The sequence below is a fragment of the Betta splendens genome, chromosome 6 (assembly GCF_900634795.4).
Source record: "Betta splendens chromosome 6, fBetSpl5.4, whole genome shotgun sequence".
Lineage (NCBI taxonomy): Eukaryota > Metazoa > Chordata > Actinopteri > Anabantiformes > Osphronemidae > Betta > Betta splendens.
The window spans coordinates 4,314,442-4,339,728 of record NC_040886.2 but is presented as its reverse complement, the minus strand read 5'-3'; the positions used below and the strand labels follow the sequence as shown (position 1 = coordinate 4,339,728).

The 25,287-nt window shown below is 42.4% G+C and overlaps 1 protein-coding gene across 2 annotated transcripts in view; it reads right to left on the bottom strand.

Annotated features, from left to right (window-relative positions):
* LOC114857212 (spondin-1-like) overlaps positions 1 to 25,287 on the bottom strand; it is a 125,124-nt gene that overhangs the window by 73,516 nt on the left and 26,321 nt on the right. For both annotated transcript variants that reach the window (XM_029153463.3, XM_029153462.3), the window contains exons 4-6: positions 22,730 to 22,803; positions 21,810 to 21,932; positions 20,933 to 21,081 (exon numbers count right to left, since the gene is read on the bottom strand). In XM_029153463.3, the coding sequence (XP_029009296.1) occupies positions 20,933 to 21,081; positions 21,810 to 21,932; positions 22,730 to 22,803 (346 nt within the window). The remainder of the gene's footprint in view (positions 1 to 20,932; positions 21,082 to 21,809; positions 21,933 to 22,729; positions 22,804 to 25,287) is intronic.

Here is a 25,287-nt window from a genome sequence, read left to right as displayed (position 1 = left end):
TGACTTTTATTAAGTAGTATGGGATATGTATAATAATGCACATATGTATGTATATGTTTGTATGAGTATGTGCACATACCTTAGCACTATTATTGGTATTAGTATTATTCTCCAAGGTAAACCACAGTACAAAAGTTGTTTAGTTATGAATGTGTTAGCCTAAGGTACATCCCTGCTTCTAATATTTTTTGCTCTGATTGTTTACTTAACAGATTTGCTTGGTTTCAGCAGCTGGTTGCATATATATATATATATTCTATATATACTCTTCTTGTTAAAGCAAAGCTGTCCATCACAATATGGCATTCAGCGTAATATATGCTGCTTGCTAAACTAATGGATAGAACAAAAAAAAAGAATTCTGCTGGAATTAAGGAAAGCATTTAGAACCCTTTCTTTTCTTGTTGAGAGGTCTGTGTGTCTGCAGGGAAGCTGAAAAATAGTGTTTTCAGTCCTCAACACAAAGTGTGGATGTCTGTAAAATGCACATGAATTTGTGCCAATGTATTTGGTGTGAGGTGTTTTTGGTCCTTTTAGGGTGAGCCATACAGCCACAGCCCTCTTTCCCCCTAACCTTTGTGCCACAGCTCTCTGTCCCCTACCATAATGCCACACAGCATTTTCAGACAGTTCAGTAGAGGGGATCTACACAGATGTGCATTGTGTCTGAAAAAGTTGCTATTGGTATATTTCTCTGACGCCTGGTTTCTTAGTGTTTATACACTAGATCTTTCAACCTTACAATTTCAGGTCACATGGATGAAGTGAAATTCCAATTGGCAGTAGAACGCTGTGTGCTGGTGTGTGGGAGAACAAAATAAAATAATCTTTAAACTTGGGAGGGTGTGTTTTGGCTGTCGCTGACTTTGACCTCTGCTCCATTTATCCAGTTGTCGTTCAGCCAATTAAAATCAGTTGCGAGACGCTGTCCATCTGTCAGCTGCCAGCTTTGTAAAAAACCTCCCAGGAGCCTAAATTCTAAATTTTGTGTAGCCGACAATACCCTTCATAGGAGCCTGCTGTATGTAAGAGCTTGACAAAGGCAGTCAACCACAATAAGTAAGTGAAGTGAGTCTACACACTACATAGTATGGGGTGCCAAATGTAAAAGTAGCACCTATAACTAGTTTTCTCACATTTAACTAAGTGACACAACATGTTTTCTCACATTTAGTTAAATGTGCAAAAGTCTAAATGTAAATGTTAAATATAAATGTAAATGTTAAATGTTAAATCTAAATGTTAAATCTAAATGTTAAATGTTAAATGTAAATGTTAAATGTTTGCCGAGTGTAAAACTGAATATTGATGAATGGGCAAGTAGACTCTATCCCTACCCTCAAACAGCGCTGGTCTCAGATCAGAGACGCGAACTCAAACACGTCAAACAGTACGCATAGCTCCACCCACATCTGACTCTGGATCGGTGCACGAAAATACTGGAGAGAAGCCTGAAGTCGAAGCCATCATGGCCGCCAGCTCCGACTCCCTCCCGTTGGGGGAGATTGAACGGGCTGTAACGGCAGGTGTGTGGGCTGAGGCTCCGCTTCAAACTGCCGTTCTGTCGTAAACACCATTAATGAGGAGTCAAGTAGGTTTAAAAAGAATATTTCTGTGGCGCTGGTGGAGAATTAGTTGGCTAACTATACTAGCTAGCCGAAGTTACGTCCAGGCTAAAAACAAAAGTTTCCAGATCAGATGTGGGCGGGGTTTGCGCGCACTGTTTGAGGTGATTGAGTTCGCGTCTCAAAAGCTATGGAAAGAAGTTTCTGCATTTATTGCAACATTTTACTAGTTTATTTCTTTTTTACCTTACCAATTAACTAGTGCACATTCATTATCTCTAATTAACTAATTGAGGACAAAAAAGTACCTTCAACGATTAAATCTGCCAAATCGTCTGCTTGTCTTTTTGACCAAAGTTCAACCAGATTACTCAAAGAAGTTCTACCTTTAATCAGCTCGTCCATATTGAATCAAATTAACTAATCTTTACATACTGTATAGGCTACAGTACGTACAGTCGTAGCACTTCAATGTGTCAGCCTTTACGGCAATCTGTTTGCATTTTCAGCGCGGTATCACCGGGTTTTCAGCGCGTTGGAGCTGTGTTGCGTCTATTTGGTCTATAGGTGGCGATCAACCCCCACACTGGCCTTTATGAGGCTGTCTTATACTTATGTTATATAGGCCCATGTAGAGCTACATCACAACGCCTCCGTGGTGTAATGGTTTGTTTATTGTTAACAGCCTTGACGTGTCCATTTTTTACCCCGGGTTCGAATCCCGGTGGAAGCAGAAGTTGTAATTACTGAACATTTTTATATTTTGGCATACACGAAAATAACAAATGATTAATAGGGCTGGCTGCCTGTATTATTTAGCAGAGCTACAGCCATGTTACCAAGAGGTTCACCAGCCGCATTCGGCAGTGAGTCATAGACGGACGTTGTTCTGCCCGCTTTCATGTAGACACGGAACTCTTCACTGTTTTTTTTAAACATAGATTTTGTTGATTTCGTTATTCATTTACAACAACATGCAAATGCTAAAAATTTTCTGAAAAGATGACTGTACACCCATCAAGTTTGGGTGAACAGAAAGCGCTTGAAAGCGTTTCCGTTTTATATTCCATTTATTTCGTTATTCCTCCTTTCCCCTGTACCACATAAAGTCATTGCAGAGCTACAGCCATGTTCCTACAAAGTTAAGCAGCTGTTTATCAAAAAAAATCCCATACGGTTTGCACTGTCATGTCACCAAAAATTAGAAAACGATAGTACAGTTTTATTAAATGTGTATTAAAAATATAAACAGAAAACGCTTGAAAGCGTTTCCTTTTTATATTCCGTTTATTTCGTTATTTTCCCTTTCACCTGTACCACGTAAAGTCATTGCAGAGCTAGAGCCATGTTCCCAAGAGGTTCACCAGCCGCTCTCAGCGTGACGCACGCATGGACGTTGTTCTGCCCGCTTTCATGTAGACACAAAACTCATCAAAGTAAAAGAGAGCTCAGTGCAGCATTTGCAATTACAACAGGCTGAAAGAGGAGGCTGTGGCAGAGGAACACAGGTCTTTGTCCTGTATGTTGATGCGCCCAGCCCCCACAGTCAGCGCTTACCTTTGCTACGGGACTGATAGCCCCGCCCACTTTTATTATCAGACAGATATGAAAGTGAGACTAACAAAATAAACGGAATGTAAAGTAAAATGCTTTCAAGAGTTTTGTCTACATCAAAGCAGACAAATCACATGTGAACGTTTTATTTTTTTTTGTAAATAAAAATAATGTTTGCCCTTTTTAAACCTGGGGAATAAAAACGATTCTGATTCTGAAAGCGGCTGATCAACTTCGTAGGAACACATTTCATATGGTAGAGGTGAAAGGGACACTAACAACCCAACGCAGCCGAGGCTGTAGCAGCAGAGAAACAATTTATTTATTTTTATCATATGATATTCTCTACACGTTAGCAGTGGTAGTCTGCCAGACCTGTGTTAAATACCATAAGAAGAGCGTTTAAAAAAGTCAAGTGAAAGGTTTTGGCGTCTCACAGCTACGTAGGTGCAGCTGATCACGCGCCCAATCTCCCATGGAGCTTTTTCTTTGTCTCGGAGCTAAAGTATTTTACACCTATTGACCGAGTGGAGACAATATGTTAATGTCTCTGTGCCAATACGTAGTAGGGGGTGGGGTTTGAAGTTTGGTTTTGGAACTAAATCAGCATCAGACGCCGTAACTCGCGCGGAGCGAGTTCCTAATCCACTGTGTTGCCTGTGTAATAAAACATTGTTTTTCTGCAGATATTGTGGTAAATGTCATTACGGTAAAGTATAATACTGCAGCTTCCGTTTAAAGGGCACATTGCCTATGTCTTAGTGTTTTAACTGTTTAATTGCACCAAATCGTTGAAACCAAATGAGAAAACGGAAAGCGGCTTTAAATCTTTTCAGCTCCATTTTTCGTTTTTAACACGCTGCTTTGAATAAATGCCGTTTGTTTCTTTTTAATTGAGAAACAGAACACGGTCCGTGTATGTTCCAACTGTTTGATTTGTCCCCCAGAATAAAATCTTTTTTTCACAAAACGAGAAAACGGGAAACGGCTTTAAATCTAATTAAATTAGCTCGTTTATTTGGTTTTAACACGGTGCTGTGATTAAATTCCGTTTTTCGTTTATATCAAGACAAATAAGGAAGCGGATGTTCTTTGTATTTTATTTTCTGGACAATTTACCTAGAAAACGGCTTGATTTATTCTAGAGGGGGAAATCAAACGTAGAACGTACACAGACCCGACACAGTACTTACACACGAGGACATACTGTATAAAGGCAGCAGCGAGATCAGCATTTGACAACAAACACTAGCGCGCATTGACAACTTGATCCAAGTCATCTGCCTATGAATAGGTGGCTCCTCAGCACCATGGTTGGAACGTCACATCACTGTCTGCTTCAGACGCCACTTCCCCGATTCTCTCGTTGCCTGCATTATCACATACATACATTTCTGGTTAAGCTCTACCTGGACACATCATCTGTCATAAGGGCTTTTCATTCAGAGTCAGAGCAAACTATAGGTCATTAAATTTTAAGAGTTTGGTTAAACTTAAGCGCTGCTATAACGAGAGAACGACTTGGTTTTTCGTTCTCTGCTTTTTTCTCAAAACGAAAAATCAGCTTTAAATCCAACTCCGTGCCTTGTGTCGAAAAAATAACAACACTTGAATTCCGTTTGTCGCTCATATAAAGAGAGGACGAAACGAAATGAATCCAGTTTGTTTTGTATTTTTTCCTCATGATCAACAAACCAGAAGACGAGTGCAAATATGCATATAAAATACATTTATAACACAGATTGATGAATAAATATAGATTCCTATTTTATGTTATTATACTTATATTATTCTATTGGATTGGCTGGAGGAGGGACTGTGTCTCTCGGCTGGCCTGAAAACTGTGTAAAAACATCAGCAGCTTCGGCAATTGACAACAAACACTAGCCCACACTAGCGAGGAGAGGCACATAATAATCTATACTATTTATAATAATTAATTTATAAAAAAATTTAAATATAATATAAAATGAACTACTCTACATTTAATGATACAATACCATGCCATCGTTTTTTGTGCTTAATATGCAGACACAGATAGAAATGAACAATTGGACCTCCCATCTTTGCGCCACCTGGTGGTTAAAACGAGACTAGCACCCTGATTTTTTTCAGCTTGCTGCAGGATTAAAAATCCTTAGTCGGGGACGCACCCGTGGCGCGCTGGCGACGCGCACGTACTGCGGTAAAAAAGGTGGTCGCTTTGAAGTGCTACGACTGTACCACAGGCTTTTAAGGTGGCTGTGGTCAAACCTTTATTGAAAAAACCTACTTTGGACCCTGGAGAACTTGCCAACTATAGGCCCATTTCAAATCTACCCATTATCTTTAAGATTCTTAAAAAATCATAGCTAGACAGTTATTTGACCATCTGAGTAGGAATAACCTGTAGGAAGATTTTCAGTCAGGATTTATAGAACATCATAACACAGAAACAGCTCTCGTTAGCGTCACAGATGATCTTCTAATAGCTTCAGACAATGGTCTAGTCTCTGACCTTTTTCTGTTAGATCTTAGTGCTGCATTTGATACAACTGATCAAAACATACTATTACAGAGACTGGAACATATCATCGGAATCAAAAGGAAAAGCACTGGGATGCTTTAAATCCTATTTGTTGAACAGATTCCAGTTCATATTAATGGGAAATTATTATGCAAAATCCACTTTTTAGACACTCTGGAGCATTCCTAAGACTCTATGGGGCACGTTTACATACACCAAGCACGGTAGATGTGCATTTCCTCCTTTCTTCAAAATTTTCAACTTCATCCAATGGAGAGAGACCTCCTCCTGTTCTGAAACCGTCCATGTTGTGAAGTCACAGAAAAGGACAACTCCTCAACCACCACCCCCACGATGATACCAAACCAAAACTGGACTTCCAACATTTTCCTCGTTACACTCATCGCAAGCAGACGAACATGGCAGCGCCCACATCCTCCCATAGAAAGTGTTCAGTTCTTGGGTGTTCTAACCAACACCAAAGTTCACTCTACCAAGGGATCAACAAGTGTGAACTTTGTGGGTTACTTTTATTTTAGATGGACCGGCGCCGGAAACACTGCCTCAGCATTTATGCGTATGTGCATTTAATTTAATCTCAGACTGCTTCGAGAACAAGGGTGCTACAATGCTGGGTTTGCTTCACGGCTCCAATTAAAGAAAGAATCTGTTCCTACAATCCGTCATCCGCTCACTTCAGTAAGTACGTTCTTCATAATTATTATGTCTTAATATCTCAGTTTGTCTGTTTAAACTGTAGTAACCCATATGTGTCAGGCAAGCTAACAGTTAGCTATGCTAATGGCTACAGTCAGTCGACCGAGCCTCTGTTCCCTTGAAATGGGCTGCTGCAACCACACACCTGTGTGGAGAAAAGCTAATGCCTATCAGGCAGGGAGTGGTGGATCTAGCTTTTGTCCTGTTACAATGTATTGCCCTGGTTTGCTGCAATTACACACACCTGGGGGGGAAGGCTAATAGCTATTCTGTTGTTGCTTGTTGTTGTTGCTGTGCTTTTCTCTCTCCATTCTCTAGAATCTGTTCAACAAATAGGATTTAAACCATCCCAGTGCTCCTTTCTTCTTTCTCCTCTCCACTGTTGCTGTAAAACTGTAATTAATTACAATTAAAGGCTTGTTGTATGTGGTAGTTGTTGGGTTTAATTGTGTAAGGTCTTAAACCTTATCTTATAAAGTGCCTTAAGATTACAATGTTGTGATTTGGTGAAATATAAATAAAATTTAACTAAATTAAATAATGCCACAGCTTTGTGACCTGGCCTTAGTGCCACAGCTCGCCCTCTAGTTTCTTTAATTACCATTGTATGAACAGTTGTTCAGTTGCTGGGCAAGAAACAATCTGGGGAGACCTTTGTCAAAACAATGGCTCTCCCCCTGGTTAGTGATAGTCATTGCTTTAGCATATATACCTCTAAGGGGCCACCGGCTTATTCTACTAGCCGTGCCATCTTGTGCCATTTTTAAAGTGTGTTTTTATTTATGATTTCAAGATACTAATCCCCATACTTTTGACAGGCACTACAAGCTGGGTGTTAGAGCTCCCCTACTAGCCCATTCAGTTCTTAGTGTAGGTACGCCTCAGTGAGAGTCAGTAGAAAACATGCATCTGCCAAGCCATCAAAATAAATACATTTCCCACGTGACACAAAACAATTGCCATGAAACAGAACTTTGGGTTATTTGGATACCAAATTTAAACTGGCATACTGTTACAGATTCTTATTACTTACTATTATTACTTCTGTTGTGGTTAAAAAAAGACCTTTGTACTTCCTCAAGATATAGTGTGAAGAAAGAAGGACAAGGGCTATTACTCCCCTTCACTGCACACACATTCTGGCTAACTACCAAACCAACAAATACAGAATTGCCCTGTAGAGGCGTTCTAAGGAGCACCACAAAAACATTTCTTCCTGTAGAGTGGAGACACTCTGACGGCCTGACAAAACATTTTGGAAAGCAGCAGCAGTTTGTAAACGTACACACAAAGATGCATTTGGAGGAAAAGAAAGTACATCACTTCGCTCCTAATCTGACAGGTGTCAGCCAAGAGAAAGGAATGGGAGGGACGCTTTGGAGCGCTCTTAGAGTGCCCTGTGTTTTCCTTTCCATTCAGTGCTGCATTTCCACGGTAGGCAATAAAGATGTATGGAGAGTTGCGTGTATGTGTATGTGTATGTGATACGTGTGCGTGTGCGTGTGTCTGCAGCAATTTCCTGTGAAGTGTTGTGAGTAGACAGATGAAAGTGAAGGATAGTTCTCCTGGCCCTCTCTCTTCGTCACCTTCATCTCACCCTCCACCTTTTCTGACAATGTGATTGAAATGAGGCCTTCAAAAGAGAAAACACTGAGATGAAAAAGGGGAAGAAAAAGAAAATAGTATAGGCAGAAACATGAGACTGTCAACGAAAGAGAAAAACTCATAAGACAAAATGCTTTGGGGTCTACAGTATGTGAAGGGATGTGAATCTAGTAAATGGGATGATTTCACAATATACAGAGCAGATCCAGCAATAATGAATTAAATAAAAAATAATGATGCAAACTTAAAAAAAGAAAAAAAAGAGTTAGGCAGATAATATAAACAGACAGAGGCACAGGCAGAAAAGGAAGTTCCTGGAAGTTAGTCTTGGAAAAATTGAATTAACCGATTAAAAAAATGTACTAACGTATTACACAGTGTGATGAAGAAGAAAAATTAAAGAATCAAAACAAATTAGCCTGAAATAAAACAAAAAATGTGGGGAAAATTTGTGTTTGTCATGAGATGCTGTGCCTCTGGCTGAGGGTTGTTCCTGGGGGGTCATCAAGCATTTGGTTATCAAAGGCTGGGGGTTTGCACTGTAGTGACCACGGGAACATTGTTAAAGGAAGTAAAGGGGGGTTTACTGCACTCATGTAAATCAAAGACAAGTCAACAGCTAATGTGGGGGTTTGTAACAGGGTATAAATACAGGTCTTGTGTCCTCAGTCCTTCAGTGAATACTTTGTACATAGTGAGATGTGCCTTACGTCTTAGATGTAATTGTGATCCACTCCGTGTCGACATGAGAGTAAACTTTGAGATGGTTTATCACACTGATGATCTCCGGTTGATTTCTTTATAAGAAGATTTCCCCAACAAAGATTTAAAAGAAACAAAAGCAAAGGAAAGAGTGTTACTAAAGCCACACAGCTAATGCACATGCATACACTGCACATTTCAAACCAACATTTTTGACCAACAAGACTTTGTAATAGAGTGTCGCTTTGCATCAATAAATTATTATGTACACCTTTCCATTGAGAGGCCTGTTAGATACTAGCCCAAGGCAATGTATAGCCACCCTCCATAGTTCAGGGCAATGCTTTGAGGGAAATCTGTGGTTGTGTGTCCACTTGGCTTTTTATTTGTGCCACCTTTGTCTTCCTATTTTAAAAGGAAACTCCGACCTGCACTACTGGCTGTTCCTGTAGCTCTCTCAGCTGCTGTTTTTAAACCACATTAGAACGGCATGCTAACTGGCTTTTCAGAAAAGCTGCAGCCATGATATGCCTGCTGAGTAAAGCATGCAGGAAAAAAAGAGGAAACCAGTCGACAAATCCTTTCAGAAGCGAGCAAGAGTGCACAGTGGAGTGAGCTAACTGCTGTAGACCTTGAGACTTCACCTGTGGAAATCACTACGAAGCAGAGAATGTTCAATAAAATGTAATCAATTGGGCATGTAATCACAGTTTTACCTCCTAAAGGTTGATGCAAATGACTGGTTTTCCAATTGACATTTTGCTGGCCAATCTCAATGTGATCTCACTAAAAGCATGTGGCATTTGGCAAGAAATGAAAAATATTAAAAAGCTGCATTTTTTGATACTGTGTTGCTGCTCTAAAAAGGGTGAGGATTTATTCCTTAGCCAGCAGCCTTTCACATTTAACAACCTCCAATTGTGTGATGCTTAGGCACTCTTGACTGGTTGTGACATTTGCAAGCAATCACTAATTAGACATGCCTTGGAATGTTGGTTTGTGAGTGACAATAAAAGAGGTGCAACCAGCTGCTGAAACCAAGCAAATCTGTTAAGTAAACAATCGGAGCAAAAAAAAAAAAGAAGCAGGGATGTACCTTAGGCTAACACATTCATAACTAAACAACTTTTGTACTGTGGTTTACCTTGGAGATTAATACTAATACCAATAATAGTGCTAAGGTATGTGCACATACTTATACAAACATATACATATAATATACATACATATGTGCATTATTATACATATCCCAAACTACTTAATAAAAGTCATGACATAGAACACCACAATTTCCATATTCACACATTATTGATATTGGTAGTGATAAGTATCAATAATACTTACAGTTGGATTTGGAAAGTGTCCCACTACAAGGTTAGTAAGGCTGTAGCTTAATATTATTCACCCAAAGGGTGAGGCAGACGGAGTATAAACAATGCCACTTGTGGAAGCCAGGGTGATGTGAGGGGCTTGGCCACTACGCCCATCCAGCAAGCAGAGGAAGGAATCCTAGCAGCCAGGGAGCCCACACACCTTCAGTTCCAGGAGGGCAGGTGTTACGACCCAAGCCGCCCACACAGAGCCCCCCAGGCAGAGCTGCAGCAGCCACAGAGACAGCACCCGAAGCCAGAGTGGGCCACCGGGGGTCAACGCTGTCCGCCCCATGAGAACCAGGGGCAAACACTCCCCCCGGTGGGCGGGTCGGCCCGAAAGAGTAGAGCCCGAGGACCCACGGTCCGTAGGGAGCCCGCCAGAAGATGCCCCCGCGCACAGAGTGGGGCCCGCCCATAGTCCACCACCCCCACACGAGCGGAGCAGGGCCGACCCCATCGGCCCGACCTCATCCCCTGGCGCCACAGCGGCCTGCAGCACAAGACCAGCAATTGGTGGGGGTCAGCAGAAAAGAGACCACCCAGGCAGACGATCATCGTAGCCCGGGCGGAAAACCGGACCCCCCACACTTCAACCGCACCACACGCATACCAACTCACACAAACACAGACGCATACACCCACCCACATGTGCAACACACATCATCACATCAACACACACACACACACACACACACACACACACACACACACACACACACACACACACTATAGACTCTCTCACAACAAGCTAGTCAATCATACGTGAACCAATGCACTCTCAGATACATTCTCGCACCCACACCATTCGCTTGATCACATTTGTGGGGAGGGTAGGTCTCCGGCCTGCCGTCCATGTGGCCCCAGGCAGGGACCGCAGCTCCTCCCAAGCCTCGCCCAACCCCCCCAACCCGGGGGAGGCAGAGGGCAGCAGAAAAGGTGCCCCAGAACCCTGCAACCCAGCTTGGACGTGACTGTGTGGAACTAAAGTGCACTGAAGGTGGGTGACACCTCCAGGAGCACAACCGCTGGCTGACGGTGTGTCCCCCGGACAGTGCCCCCCCTCGCCCTAAATGTCTTTTTGCAGTTAAAACTGGGTGGTGATCTCTCCACCAGGGCCAGTGGGCGAGGCCACAACTGGCCTCAGCCCCAGGCCCCAGTGAGGAGCCCACCCCCGGCCCTAAATGTATGTGTATGTGGCTAAGAATGAGGAACTTTGGGAGATAGCCAATTCTCCGAGGGGTCCAGCAGACAGAGCCATCAATGGGAAGGCTCAGTCTACTGGAGATTCCTGGACAATGTGTATGACTAATGCAATTAAAACTGCAGAGCATCCCACTAGGAAGGGACGGAACCACTTCCCAGTAGCCCCGGTCCCTCCATCAGCAGGACGCCCCTTGCAGACCTAAGTGGATGAATGCGGAGAAATATAGTTGGGAAGCAGAGCACCAGGGTCCGCAGAGCCAGATTCCCGACTGGCTCTGCTAACCATCCCACCACCCCCCACAACCCCCAGCCAGGAAGGGACAGCTGAGACCCAGGGACCGCAGTACTACTGCCCAGGCGCCACACGCAGCACAGCCAGAGCCATCCTCACCCTTCTTTCACACTTACCCATTCTCTCGCTCAAGTATGCCCATGCTCGCCCCGTGTAGTGCTACACTCAAACCCACACACATACTCTGCGGTTGTGCATTGAGGGCCAGCCTCCGCCCAGGGCCCAATGAAGGTTGTAGCCTGAGTAGTCCGCCAACCCCCCCTGCAACAGGCCCGAGAAGTCACCAGAGGGCGTCGGGCCGCTAGGGCAGGCAGCGCCCCACCCGAGCAGGGGCAGCGCTCTAGGGGAGAGACACCTCTCCGGGCACAGGCAAGCATCCCCAGAGGGAGTCCCCCGGACGCAGGTCACCCAGGTCTCCACTCCCAGGTCCGCCCCCGCACACCGGCAGGGAGGCCCGCCTCCGGCTCCCCGGAGACAGGCACATGCCAACCCTCAAAATGGCCCTACTCCGGCACAGGACCGCCAGTCCCCGCAGCCACCACACACCCGCAGCAGGGGACCCATGCGGCCAGCCCAGACTCCACCAACCCGTTGTCCTTGTTCCTTAGGCAGGCAGGCACCCCCAACCACCAGTCACCCCACCACCACTGGGCCAGACATGACGCAGTACCCGAGCCCCACGCATCCTTACCTGGAAATGGAATCAATCAGAGTATAGTTTTGGTCATTGATTTGATGAAGCAGACAATGTGTCTAAGGTGGTATAATCTAATAAGCTGTTCAGGTACTGAGTAATGCTTAATTTTTTTTTTAGTTTTCCAGTTCATGAGGATGATTTTCTTTGCGACACAGGGGGCAGAAAGAAGTGTGTGTGATGAGTTTGTCTCTAGATCAAGCCCACTTAGATCTCCTAGAAGACAAAGTGCAGGGGTTGCTGGGATTGGACAGCTTAACTGGGTTGACAGGTGTTCAAATACTCTTTGCCAAAATTGCTGCACAGGTGAACATGACCAGAATGCATGTAGGAATCTATCTGCTGTGTTATCTGTACAGTGAGGGCAAATATTTGAGCTTGTGAGACCCATTTGGAACATCCTTTGTCCTGTATAGTGAGTTCTATGAAGAATTTTGTATTGTATTAGTTGTAAATTTGTATTTTTTGTCATTCTGAATAAATTAGAGCATATATTATTCCAGAACGTGTAATTAGTGGTGATATTGAGATCAGCTTCCCATTTAGAGATCGGAAGGCTCACTGTCTGGTCTACATTGGAAATTAAGATATAGATTTTGGATACTGTCCTTTTCCCTGATATATCAATAAATCGCTCTATTACTGGTGGTGGTTGCATGTGGATGGGAGTATTCTTACTTTTTGCATTAAGTATTGACTTTAGTTGTTGGTATTCTAAGAAATTGGCACTAGTGATTTCATAGTGAGACACTAGTTCTTCAAAAGAGGTAAACTTGTCTCTTGTGAAAACATGTTTCAGATGTGTTATCCCTTTGATATGCCAAGTTGGAAAGTGGATTGCCTTTTTGTTTTGTATGATGTCTGGATTGTTCCAGAGAGGTGTGTTTTGGCAAAGAGTAAGCGAAGACCCATTAATTTAAAAAAAAATCCCACCAGGCTTGAAGAGATGCTTTTATGCTAATGTTCTGGTAACAACTATGATGTTTGATTTTGGTGCTGATAAAGGGCAGATCTGCAACTTTAATATTTCCACAAAATGTTTGTTCAATGTCTATCCAGGAGGAGTCTGCTGGCATGGGTTTTGTCCATTTGTGGACATGGTTCAGTCTATTGGCAAGAAAATAGTGGTGGAAGTTAGGTAGTTCTAGGCCGCCGCAGCGTCTGGATTTTCGAAGAGTTTTTAAACTAATTCGTGGTGGCTTGGTTTTCCACAAAAACTGCGAGATGTAGGAGTCTAATGTCTTAAACCACACCAGGGCTGGCTGAGTTGGAATCATTGAGAGTATGTAATTAATTTTTGCCAGGATCATCATTTTTATGGTGGCAATTCTTCCCATAAGTGAAATGGGTAAGGACTGCCATCTTTTGAGGTTGGCTTCTATTTGTTTTAATAATGGATTGTAGTTTAGATCAATAAGCTCTGATAGCCTAGACGACAATTCAATGTCCAAGTATTTAATGTTCCCTGAATGGAGTGTGGTAGAAGAGATGTTAGTCACCTTAAGGTTAAGTGGTAGCACTATAGATTTGGTCCAGTTAATAGAGTACTCTGAAAGTCCTGAGAATTCATCTATGAGGCTGATAGTTGTAGGAAGAGAGGTCTGTGGCTCCAGGAGAAACAGTAACACATCGTCAGCATATAAACTTATTTTATGATTTACTGATTTGGTCGATATTCCAGTAATTCCTTCATGCTGTCTTATTGCTGCGGCTAGAGGTTCAATAAATATTGCAAATAGTGATGGGGAAAGTGGGCAACCCTGTCTTGTCCCTCTATGCAGATTAAAGGTAGACAGTCAACAAACAATATGAACAGACTAATTAATTTAATTGATTATGTCACCATCCATAAACTAGACTCAGCCATTGTCTCCTTAGATGCAGAAAAAGCTTTCGATAGAGTAAACTGGAAGTTTCTTTTAGCCACTCTGCACAAATTCGGCATTGGGGAAACATTCATAGACTGGATCCAAATATTATACAACTCAGCAAACGCCGCAGTCAGAACAAACAACCAGATCTCACCAAGGTTTAATGAAGCCTGTTTGATCAGAGTGAATTATATATGGAGTGATTTTTTCTAATCTTCTAGCAAGTGCTTTACACACTATTTTTAGATCTACATTTATTAGTGAAATTGGTCTATAACTCGATGGGAGTGTAGGGTCTTTTCCTGGTTTTTGGAGCAGGCTTATGAAGGCAGAGTTCATATTTGTGGGTATTGAATGTTGTTGTTTAATTTCAGCTACCATTTGTAAAAGCTGGGTGCCAGCATGGACCAGAACTCTTTATAAAATTCAGTTGGGAATCCATCTGGTCCTGGAGCTTTTTTATTGGGCATCTCCTGCAGAGCTTCATGTAGTTCTGCCAAAGATAACAATGAGTCTAGAGTTGTGGATTGTTCTTCCTTTAGCTTTGGCAGTTCTAGTTTATTCAGAAACGCCTCTATGGCTGAGGTGGATGGATCTATTTGGGACGTATATAACTCTTGGTAAAAGTTTTTAAAGGTATCATTTATTTCATGGGGATCACGAGTAATATTGCCTTCCTTATTAGTTATTGAATGGATGATTTGTTTCTCGTAATTGATCTATCTGAAACTGAGTTTTGCAATCAATTATATTATTTAATTTCAGCTTTAGATTCTTTAGGTCTTCTAGGATTCTATCATTGGTTGGAGAGGCAGCATATTTAATCTCTAGAGATTTTATTTTTTGCTCTAATTCAAGTAACATGTCCTTTTTTTTCTTGTGTGATGAATATGAAATAATTCTACCGCATAACTGCCTTCCCAGTCTCCCAAAGAACACAGGGTGACATTTCCGGTGTATCATTGATTTCTATAAAGGTTGTCCATTCTCTCCTGACATAACTGATGAAGTCTTGATCATTGAGTAATGATGTATTAAACCTCCAATTCCTGGTTGATGGTGTGGCTGTCTTAATCAATGAAATGGACATTGGTGCATGATCACTGATTGTGATAGAGTGAATATTGATGTCAGAGACATCTTGTAAGACTGAGTTATTTACTAAAATATAATCTATACGGGAGTGAGAGTGGTGAACTGGCGAGAAAAAGGTATATTCCCTGGATGTAGGATGAAGAGAACGCCATGTGTCACAGAGACCGAAGTCATCCATGTACTGTTTTAAGGTCTGTACTGATTGCCAGTTCCTGTTGCTCACAGCTTTGCTTAGCCTGTCCAACTCTGGGTTAAATACTAAAGTAAAGTCCCCTCCTACTATAAGTTTGGAACCAGAGTGAGCAGACAGTGATGTGAAGAAGCTGTGAAAGAAAGAGGGGTCGTCAACATTTGGGCCATACACATTAGCTATGCAATATTCAATGTTTCCTATCAAGATATTAATGATTATACTGTATATCTCCCTTCTGGATCTACAATGGTATCGTTATGAGTAAAGTTAATCTTTTTATTTATCAGGATGGCGACCCCTCTTTGTTTAGAATTGTAACCGGCTAAGTAAGCATGTGGGAACTCTGCTGATGCCAGAGTGTAATTTATAATTTTGGGAATATGAGTTTCCTGTAGTAAAACAATGTCTGCTTGTAGGGTTTTCAAATGGTTAAATATTTTAAATCGTTTCTCCTTCTTATTGATTCCACGTACATTCCAAGTGACAATCTTCAGTGGTGTCATATCTTACCTGACTGCTGTGGATCACTAGTCTTGTGTGTATGTAGTGTGACAGACTTTAGGTGTGTGGCTAACCTTAAGTACCTGTGTATTCTGAGTTGTGTTGTCTATGTATGTGCACGTGTTTCCCCTGTGCAGTAGATGTTTGTGTGTGGCTGCTGGAGGGCTACATAGCTGGCTGACTATGTGGAAGAAGAATAGAGAAAAGGATGTAGACAGTGTGGAGTGAAAGTAGGTGAAGGAAAAAGAGTAAAGGGAAGGAAAATTAAAGTGAAAGGAAAGTGAGTGATTAAGTATGATGAGCGCTTTGCAGCGTGAGTGAGTGAGTGAGTGACATTAGAATGACAATAAACATTTACATGAAACATCTGGGAGAGAACGAGTTTGAATACTGGATGTATTCAACACATAGTTGCATTGCATCTATTATTTTTTTAACAAACCTTTTATATTAAACCATTGTTGTTACATACCACCTGCTAGTACAGCCACGGAGTTGCTTCCCGGTCCCGGTAGAGCTCTCTGTTGACGTACAGTTTGTCGACGCTGATGACAGCCCTGCAGCCTTCTGCCATGAACCTCTTACGGATGGGGAACAGTCGGCGGCGGCGATCGGGGATCTCCTTGGGGAACTGGTCGTTGACGCTGTAGTCGGTTCCCTTCAGCTGTCTTCCCCGGCTCTTAACCAGTTCCTTCGCCTTAAAGTCATGAAACTTGGCAATGATGGGCCGAGGGCGCTGGCCATCCGGTCGCTTCCTGCGAGTCTATGCGAACGGTGGAACGCCATCTTGTCGACAACTTGCACTGGAATCTTCATCTTTTGTTTAAGGGAGTTTTTTTTAATTGTGGTTTCCGTGTTTTCCTCCGCCTGTTCTGGAATCCCCGAGAACACCAGGTTGTCCCTCATGCTGCGGGCCTGCAGATCGATGATGCCTTCTTTGATTTTTTTATTTTCGACCGCTAGCTGAGCCACATCCTCCGGCAGGGACTGCACCGTTCCTTTCAGGGCCTCGTTCTCGGTGGCGAGAGAAACCACCTGCTGCTGGCTGAATTCCAGGGAATCGCGGAGGGCCATGAACTCTTTGTGGAGGAGTTCCACTAGTGCCAGACGCGCGTCGAAGCTTGATATTTTTTTCTCTATGGACTCCAGGATGTCCGTGATGTTTTTATCCGCCGAGCTAGCTCCAGGTGACTCAGGTGAGTCAGACGGACGGGAACGCTTGTTGGGAGCCGTCTCCTTTTTCCCCATTACCACACGCTCGAAGCACTCGTCGATGTACTCGAAACTTTCTTCGGTGTTATCCAGAATGGTAGGGTGGTTGATTATTTTCCGTAAAATAAGGTAGTTAAATTGGCGGATAGTTTGTCGCGCTATTGTTTACTACCGGTGTCGCGCCGCCTTGTTGAATTTCTCGTGCTGTTCTCGCAGAGTCTCGCGTTCACTCACAGCATCGCGTTCCCTTTACCTACACCTTCATCTCTCTGGTTTTAACCTACTGACACCAGTACCTTTATTTTAAATCACCACAGTTAACTTTGATTCATTTTTGTGGCTGCAGGTGAGGCAGAAATTAACAAATAATAGACATCTGGCATTATACTTACACTTACACTATTACAGGTTAGTAATTGTAAGCTTTTTAAGTCCAAGCCAAAATGTTAAAAGGTGAGATAAATGTCAAAAATCCAGCCAGTTTTACAGTACAATCTCTTTGTGTCCGTTCCTGGGCAGTTGGTGTATACTGGTGTTGTATAATGTAGGTAAATGTCCACATACTGTAATGTAGCTTTAAGTGAATAATATATTGATAGTACAAAAAAGGGTTTTGAACTTGGTTCACAGAATTTGGCGATCATTTTTCAGAGGTAGCCCTCACTGTGCACCATGCAGTTCTGGATCTTGGTCAACATCTATTTTTATGAAACAGTGTCATATAGTACATGCAAATGTCTTGGTAGGCACTGTTGTGCACCTGAAGCCCAATGATGACCATTTTCCACAGCCTTCTGCATGTTTAGCCATGTCCAGTGGGCCTTTGTGTTTATATGTTTAGCCAGAAGCATTTGAAGAACAGCTTGATCACCAGGTTACCTTAACAAACAAATACAGTAGGAGATGAGAAATTTGGCTCATGATTTAAGCAAAAACAGCAGTGATTCAATAAGCACCTACTGTAACACCTACTGTAATCATTAAACCCAAGAGAGCCACAGTTAACCTAGTAAGACAGCAACATGTAAATATTTGCTTAATAACTAAACTTGTGTAGTTGCTGATGCTGTCTTGTGAAAATATAACATGTTCCTACACTGTTGTACACGTCTTAAGAACCACCTTTCTGACAGAGATGTTCTCTCTAGAACTCAAATCATCGCAGTGAGGGCTTTCTGGCCTGGCCTCCCTGCCCGTCTGTGCTACTCTCTGTCTGGCAGACCGCCTGTTGTCTGTCAGGCTGAAGCCTGAGTTAGTTATGGGAGCTGGAGAGGTTGGTCTTAAGGCTTTGTCTACACATCACCACAGCTGATTGATCCTCTGGATGGTTGAAATTCTCAGCTAAGACAGGGATTACTGACCCATGTCGGCTTCCCACCTTTACAGAAGCCCACTGCAATGTTCATTCAGTCTGAACTTAAATGCCCCAGAGAATTGAAAACATTTGAAGGTGGACATACTTTACTTTAAGAGTACTTTAAAATAACTACATTTAACTACATCATGTGTTTTATGTACAAGTAATGCACTTTTGCATTTCACTTTTAGTAATAGTAATAGTTTTAGTAACTAGTAATATATTCAAGTCAGTTGCAGTACATTACTTATTCTTAAATAAAATGTGCGTACCCCATGGTCTACTTTAAAACAACAGTTAAACCTTTAATTGCTTAAAGGGCCAATATCCTACCAATTTTCCACATTTTCATTTAAATACATTTAAATAGGTCTCGGGGGTCTCCTAAATGCGTTTATAATGGCTCTAGACCTGACAGCCTCATGGCTACATAAAACAGACACTTTCCTCAAGCATACTCTAAGGCCGAAAAGCAGACTAGTCACATGCTAAAGCATAATGTACCTGCTCCCAGCAATATGGCAGCTCTCAGCTTGACTCTCAGCTGACACTGTTTATGGTAAATGATAAATGATCGGAAATTGTGTAGTACTTTTCTACCTTACTGGTACTTAAAGCACTTGATGCTGCTTCCTATTAACCCATTCACAGAATAGTGGCAGAGCCAGGGTTAGGGTTTAGTGTCTTGACCATGGACACATGGACACACCAAGGGTGCCAGGAATCAAACCACCAATCATATGTATAGACGTTTTATCCTAATCATGTTTATCTATTCTGTGGGTAACTTAAATCACAAAATGCTGGTGGTGAAAAATCAGGTCCGTATAAAACAGTGGCATGATTTAAAATAAACTCATGTAGGCTGCTGAGAGATGAAACACAAAATACCTGTGCCATCTGTATTTTGTGATGTGAGACTTATAACTTAAAAGCCTCCCTTAGGGTTCATAGACTTAAAATAAAATTTTAAGACTCCCTGTCCAGCAACTCAGGAGTTGACATTCCATTGTACATTCAAGCTATTTCACCCTACAGCTCAATAGCTAACATTCCCGTCCACAGTACAAAATCAAGTTATGTCACTCTGTGAAACAGCCTGAGGTTTCTATTGTGCCAGAGTATTTATTAGCTCCAGACACAGACACAACCAGCCAAGATGGACTATCGGGCTGGCCATCAGCCTATAATGCGTCACAAACCTAAACTGACAAGCGCACGCTACACTGACAGCCCAAGAACAACACACTATTGTCTCATCACAAACAGCCACCACACACCTTTCACCGTCAGGTAGGACACACAGACACCACCGTTTACTGTACACATCATTTACACAAACACTGACATACACAGCAATAGATTATTTGTTGGTGTGAATTTTTATGTATCTGGGTATACTGTATGATGTTATTATGTGTTGTTAAGAAGTCTGTGAACACTGTAGTGGAAATACAGATGTGCTGCCTCCTGCTAATTAGGAAAGCAAAGCCTCACATGCCTCAGCTTTTTTTGTAAAGAAGGTTTACAACGCTGATACATCTGCCTACAACAACATACCCTTTGCCATTGTACAGTGTGAAACCATGATGCAATAACCCCAATGGAATCAACAGGATGCCTAAATTATATGGAACCACATTTAGAGGAGGCCCACTTTGCAGAAATTGGAGGCAGCCATGTGGATATGCGACCACATGGTCATGATGGTGATCGTAGTGAGCACCCATAACTTCATGCAGAAAACAACAGGAGATAAGAGATGCGGTCACAGGGAGTATTAACCTCCCCAAGCCCCTAACCACTCATTTACATGGAAACGCAGGAGAAGATGAGACCACTCGGTCTACTCTGAGCGAAGCACATTTACATTCTGACTCCATTCCCACACAGCTCACACAAACTAAACTGGATTAAATCTCCCTGAAACTGCACTCAATGTCAATTAGTCTAGAAGACTACAGGATGGCAGATGTTTGGTTTGATAGCAAATGTGTTAGTTTCTCCAATATTCTGTATCATCAATGTCTGCTTATCTTTTATGACTATTGCATTCAGTTGAAAAAAATTTCGCCACCCAAAAGAAAGACAGTGAAGTAAAAAAACACACATATAGATATATACCCAGGCACAGCTTTGTCCTGCCCTGCATTCTTCACTGTCAGTGCTCCATTTCAGGTTTCTCTATGCACACAGATAGTCTTGAAGAGTTGACACAGCGGCTCTGTTTCACCTCTGTCTGTCTAAAAAATGTCCTCCAAAAATGTCCAACCAACTACCAGAATAAATAGCCAGAAGAAGGATTAAACGGTGGTCATAGTGAATCTACAGTTTTATGGACTGTTGAGCTTTTGGACTGAATTTTGATTTAACACTAGTATTTAGTTCAATACGAGACAGATAAAATATGGACGGTCATGGTAAGCAATGCTGTTACACCACAAGTGGAGTGACAGGACGCACACAAAACCATTGTCTTATGTCAACGCTACCTTCTGCCGAATTTCTTCTTCCATCTTAATAGGGGAGCCGAGCTCAGCAACTTGACGAACTCCCTCACTGGCGTAGCCTCCAAACTCCCACAGCGTGTAGCCGTTAGAATGAGATGCGCCAATCAAAGCTGACCAGTGGTTGGCTCGTCCTGACAGACAAAGGTGAGAAAGAAAATTTTGGTTGTCAGATAAGGACTATAAACAATATTTTTCACTGGGCATTTGGCTTTTTAATAGTAGCTTTTTGTGTCACAGTGTAAAGTAATTTCACAAACCTATGTGGTAGCCAGGCACTTATTCTTCACAGTATTGACTAAATGTAACCTTTTTAGGCCAAGAAATAGTCCAGTACATAATCATATATAAAAACATTTAGAATATCTTTATTTATTTGCATTTTTTATACTTTATATACTTATATACCTTTATACTTTTTGTTATAGACATATAGTTTGTTAATTACTGATCTGTCTTTGGATCTTTAAATAAATTGTGAAAGCAAATTATGTTCTACTAATGTCAAACAGTTTTAAAAGTAGTGGCTTCGACATTGAAAAATGTGCACATCGTTATCTGTTACTGCACAGTATGTTGAAAATGCACAATCACTTACAGTATGTATGTCTAATATTAGCCTGTTTAGCGTTTATTTATATATAGTAAAAACGTTAAAAAATGAACTAAAGCACATCTGTAGCCACTGTATTTTGGTGGTGGTGTTTGTGCGCCCAAATGAGCTTGTTGTCCATGTCTACTGTATATGACCCTGATTCTAGGCATTAGGCAATGGGCTAGACTTAGAGTGGTTTAAAGTCAACTAAAAATAAAGTTGAAACCTAACTACTTGTGTGCCTTAAAGGTGTGTGGTTCAACTCACTTGGGTAGTCTTTTGGATGCACTTTCTCTGACCAGTTGCCGTAGAAGGTGAGTCTGTACTTGGCTGTCCCACAGGCGCAACACTCCATGGCTGGTGTCCCTGTAGCTTCGCCTGCCACACGCTCTACAGGGACAAGACACACACACAAAAAATGACTGCCTGATGGACATACCTACATTTTTTAAGCCAGAGATCAGAGTGTGTGAGCTTTCACACAACTACTGTATACTGTATGCCTGCCTGAATTCTCAAATGATTACAATTTGGGGCCAGTGACAAAAGTATTTAAATGACACATTGGAGTCAGGCTCATAAATATTAAAAACTGTCCTTGAAATGATAGGTCAAGAGAACTACTTGAATATTTATGAGCCACGAAATATTTGGCAGAAATCCCTACTTGACATCTAAGTTACAGCAGGAGGAGTTGAGAGCACCTTATTTATGTCATTAAACTGACACAGGGAGGCTTGATTGGCTTGCATATAAGCCTGACATTTTTTTATTTTATTAAGAGGAAGGCATTAAATTCCCCTGATAAGATTTGTGATTCCATAAGTTTAGCGTTTTATCTAGTCGACTTCCTAAACCATAGTGGCACAGTATGGCAACTGTACTGTACATAAAATCATAGGCGATGAAACACTGTGTTGCTGCCCTGTAGTAAAAATGCAAAAGAATATTTAACCCAGGCTCTGATGGGAAACACAAATTATTATCCTCCATATTCTCTGCAGCCTCTATTTGCGCTACATCTATTTGTTTTTACCATGACATGAAAGACTGGGAGCTGCCCTGTTCCCAAATGAGAACACACTGGAAGCTTGAAAAAGGGATAATGGCATCCTGATGAGTGGTCAGGGATAAAAAGATGAGCAGGAAACAGGGGAGACAAGGAGATGATGGGCAGGTGTCATTACCTTTCTCGCAGAGCCGAACAGTGAGAGAACCTTCATCCTGGAAATAAATGATTCTCTTCTGGACAATACTGGCCCTGGAGAAAATAGAGAAATAAAAGGGAGAGAACATTGGACACTGACGAGAAAGGTGTGCCACAAAAGCATTGGACAGCCAATACTGTAAAAATTTTCTTTTTTTGTTTCTGATTAATGTATTCCTGCATGACAGAGGAAGGTAATGGGCTCCATGAGGCTTCATGGACACAAAGTACCCCCCCCCCCCTTTTCTTTATAAACCATTTTGTATAAACCTCAAGAAACCAATCAAACTTGGAAAGAAGAATTTTAGACCTTTGCACTATCTGGGAACAGATCAATATGTATGGAGTCAAGTTAGGGTCAGATTAGATTTGTGCATGTGTAAACCAATCTATGCATGCGTAACCAGATTTGTACTTGTAGACTTAGTGGGGCTATACCATGCTTACACACACAAACAAGGAAGTTGTCGCAGTCCTCTGATGTGGCACAGAAGATCCTGAAAGCTACACAAGCAGCAACAAGCTAGTCCACTGATGACTTAAATTATATTTAATAATCAGGCAGACATGACAGCTCATATTCATGTGTATAAAGTGTGACGTTACTTTTGTGATTTGCGGAGGTGATGCAGTTGTGCAAACGTTAAACTGGTGTTTCTGTCATACGTTAATGTGGCATGTTATCCAACAGGTTATTAGCAATGCCATGCTATGTTATGATACAGCTGGAGTTAAGGTGGGTATGTTCTAGTAACACTACCACTGTGTGAGCCTTTTTCAGACCACAATAAACACGTTCGCTTCAGGTGAGCATGTTTACTTTAACAATGCTTTTAAACAGCCTGAATCACAATCTCTTCAAGAATCACAGTGCTTCCCGCTACAACAACACCAGTCTACAAGGTGTCAGGTTCTGGTTCTGTTTTCAGTTTTATTTTGTAACTCTTCCGGTTTCTGTTCATCAGGTTAGTTTCCGCTTTTGTTTTGAAAGGACTTAGTTTGTCACCCGTGTTTTGGTTCCAGTTTCCTGTTTTATTTTGTAAGCACTTCCCTTTCTCGTCACGCCACAGCAGTTCCCGCTTTACTTCCGGTTTTCAGTTACGCACCTGTGTCTCATCTGGTTAGCCCCCGTTCCACGTCCCGGTCTCATTACACCCACCTGTCTGTCATTAGTAATCACCTGTGTATTTAAACCACCACCAGTCGCCATAGTCTTTGCCAGATCGTCGTATGCCAGTCATCACCTTCCAGCGTTTCACTGTCCTGCCTGTTTGTGCCTCGATCCTGCTTCGTGTTCCTGACTCCCGATTCCTGCCAATCCTGTTGCTAGCGTAGCTCCTAGCTTACTTTCCTGCTATGGCTTCCCCCTTTTCCTCTTCCTCTCGCTTTGTTCGGTGCTCGGTGTGTCTTATGTTTAGCTTATCCTCCGCCTCCTTTAGTGATGGTAATGGTATCTGTAATAGGTGTACGCTAGTTGCAGGGTTGGAGGCGAGGTTGTTAGACTTAGAGTCTCGGCTTCGCACTTTAGAAAACAGGCCAGCTAGCCAGGTCCCTTTAGCCGGTGCGGAGCCTCCTAGCTTAGCTGCTACCAGTCCCCCGGCAGGTCCCAGGCAGCTGGGCAACGACTGGGTCACGGCTCGTAAGAAACGTAGCTTTAGGCAGGCACCCACGGTGCACCACCAACCGCTTCACGTTTCAAACAGATTTTCCCCACTCAGCGACACACCCGCTGAGAAACCCACTCGGATCATGGTGACTCCATAGTCCGAAACGTGAAGTTAGAGAATCCAGCGGTCATAGTTAGGTGTTTGCCTGGGGGCCAGATGCGGGCGACATTGAGTCTTATCTTAAGCTCCTGTCTAAGGATAACGTAAGTACGCTAAGATCGTAATACACGCAGGAGCTAATGACGCCCGGTTACGCCAATCGGAAGTCACTAAAACTAACATTGAGTCGGTTGTGTTCGTTCGCCAAACAATGTCGGACTCCGTAGTTTTCTCTGGACCCCCTCCCTCCCAATGTGAATGTATAGCCAGCTGTCATCGCTCCACCGCTGGTTGTCTAGGTGGTTGTCCTGCAATACGATGTGGCTTGTGGCTAATTGGAGCACTTTTTGGGGAAAACCTGGGCTGATTAGAAGAGACGGCGTCCATCCCACGTTGAACGGAGCCTCTCTGCTCTCTAGTAACATGGCCATGTAGCTTAGTCCACCCACTGCTTGACAACTCAGAGTGGAGCTCAGGACGCAGAGTCGCAGTCTTACACGCCTCTCTGCATGTTCTCTACAGCCGCGACCCACTCTTAGTCTTAGTTATCGCATAGAGACTGTGTCTGCTTCTCGACCACCTAAACTATACAAGTCACAAACAAATCAAAGAGGAGTGACTTACCAGAATTTAATAAACATCAAAACAGTTCCTCTTACGGAACAAAGTAATAGTAAGCTAATGAAGTGTGGTTTATTAAATATCAGATCTCTCTCATCTAAATCCTTTTTAATAAATGACTTGATAAGTGACCATCACATAGATCTGTTCT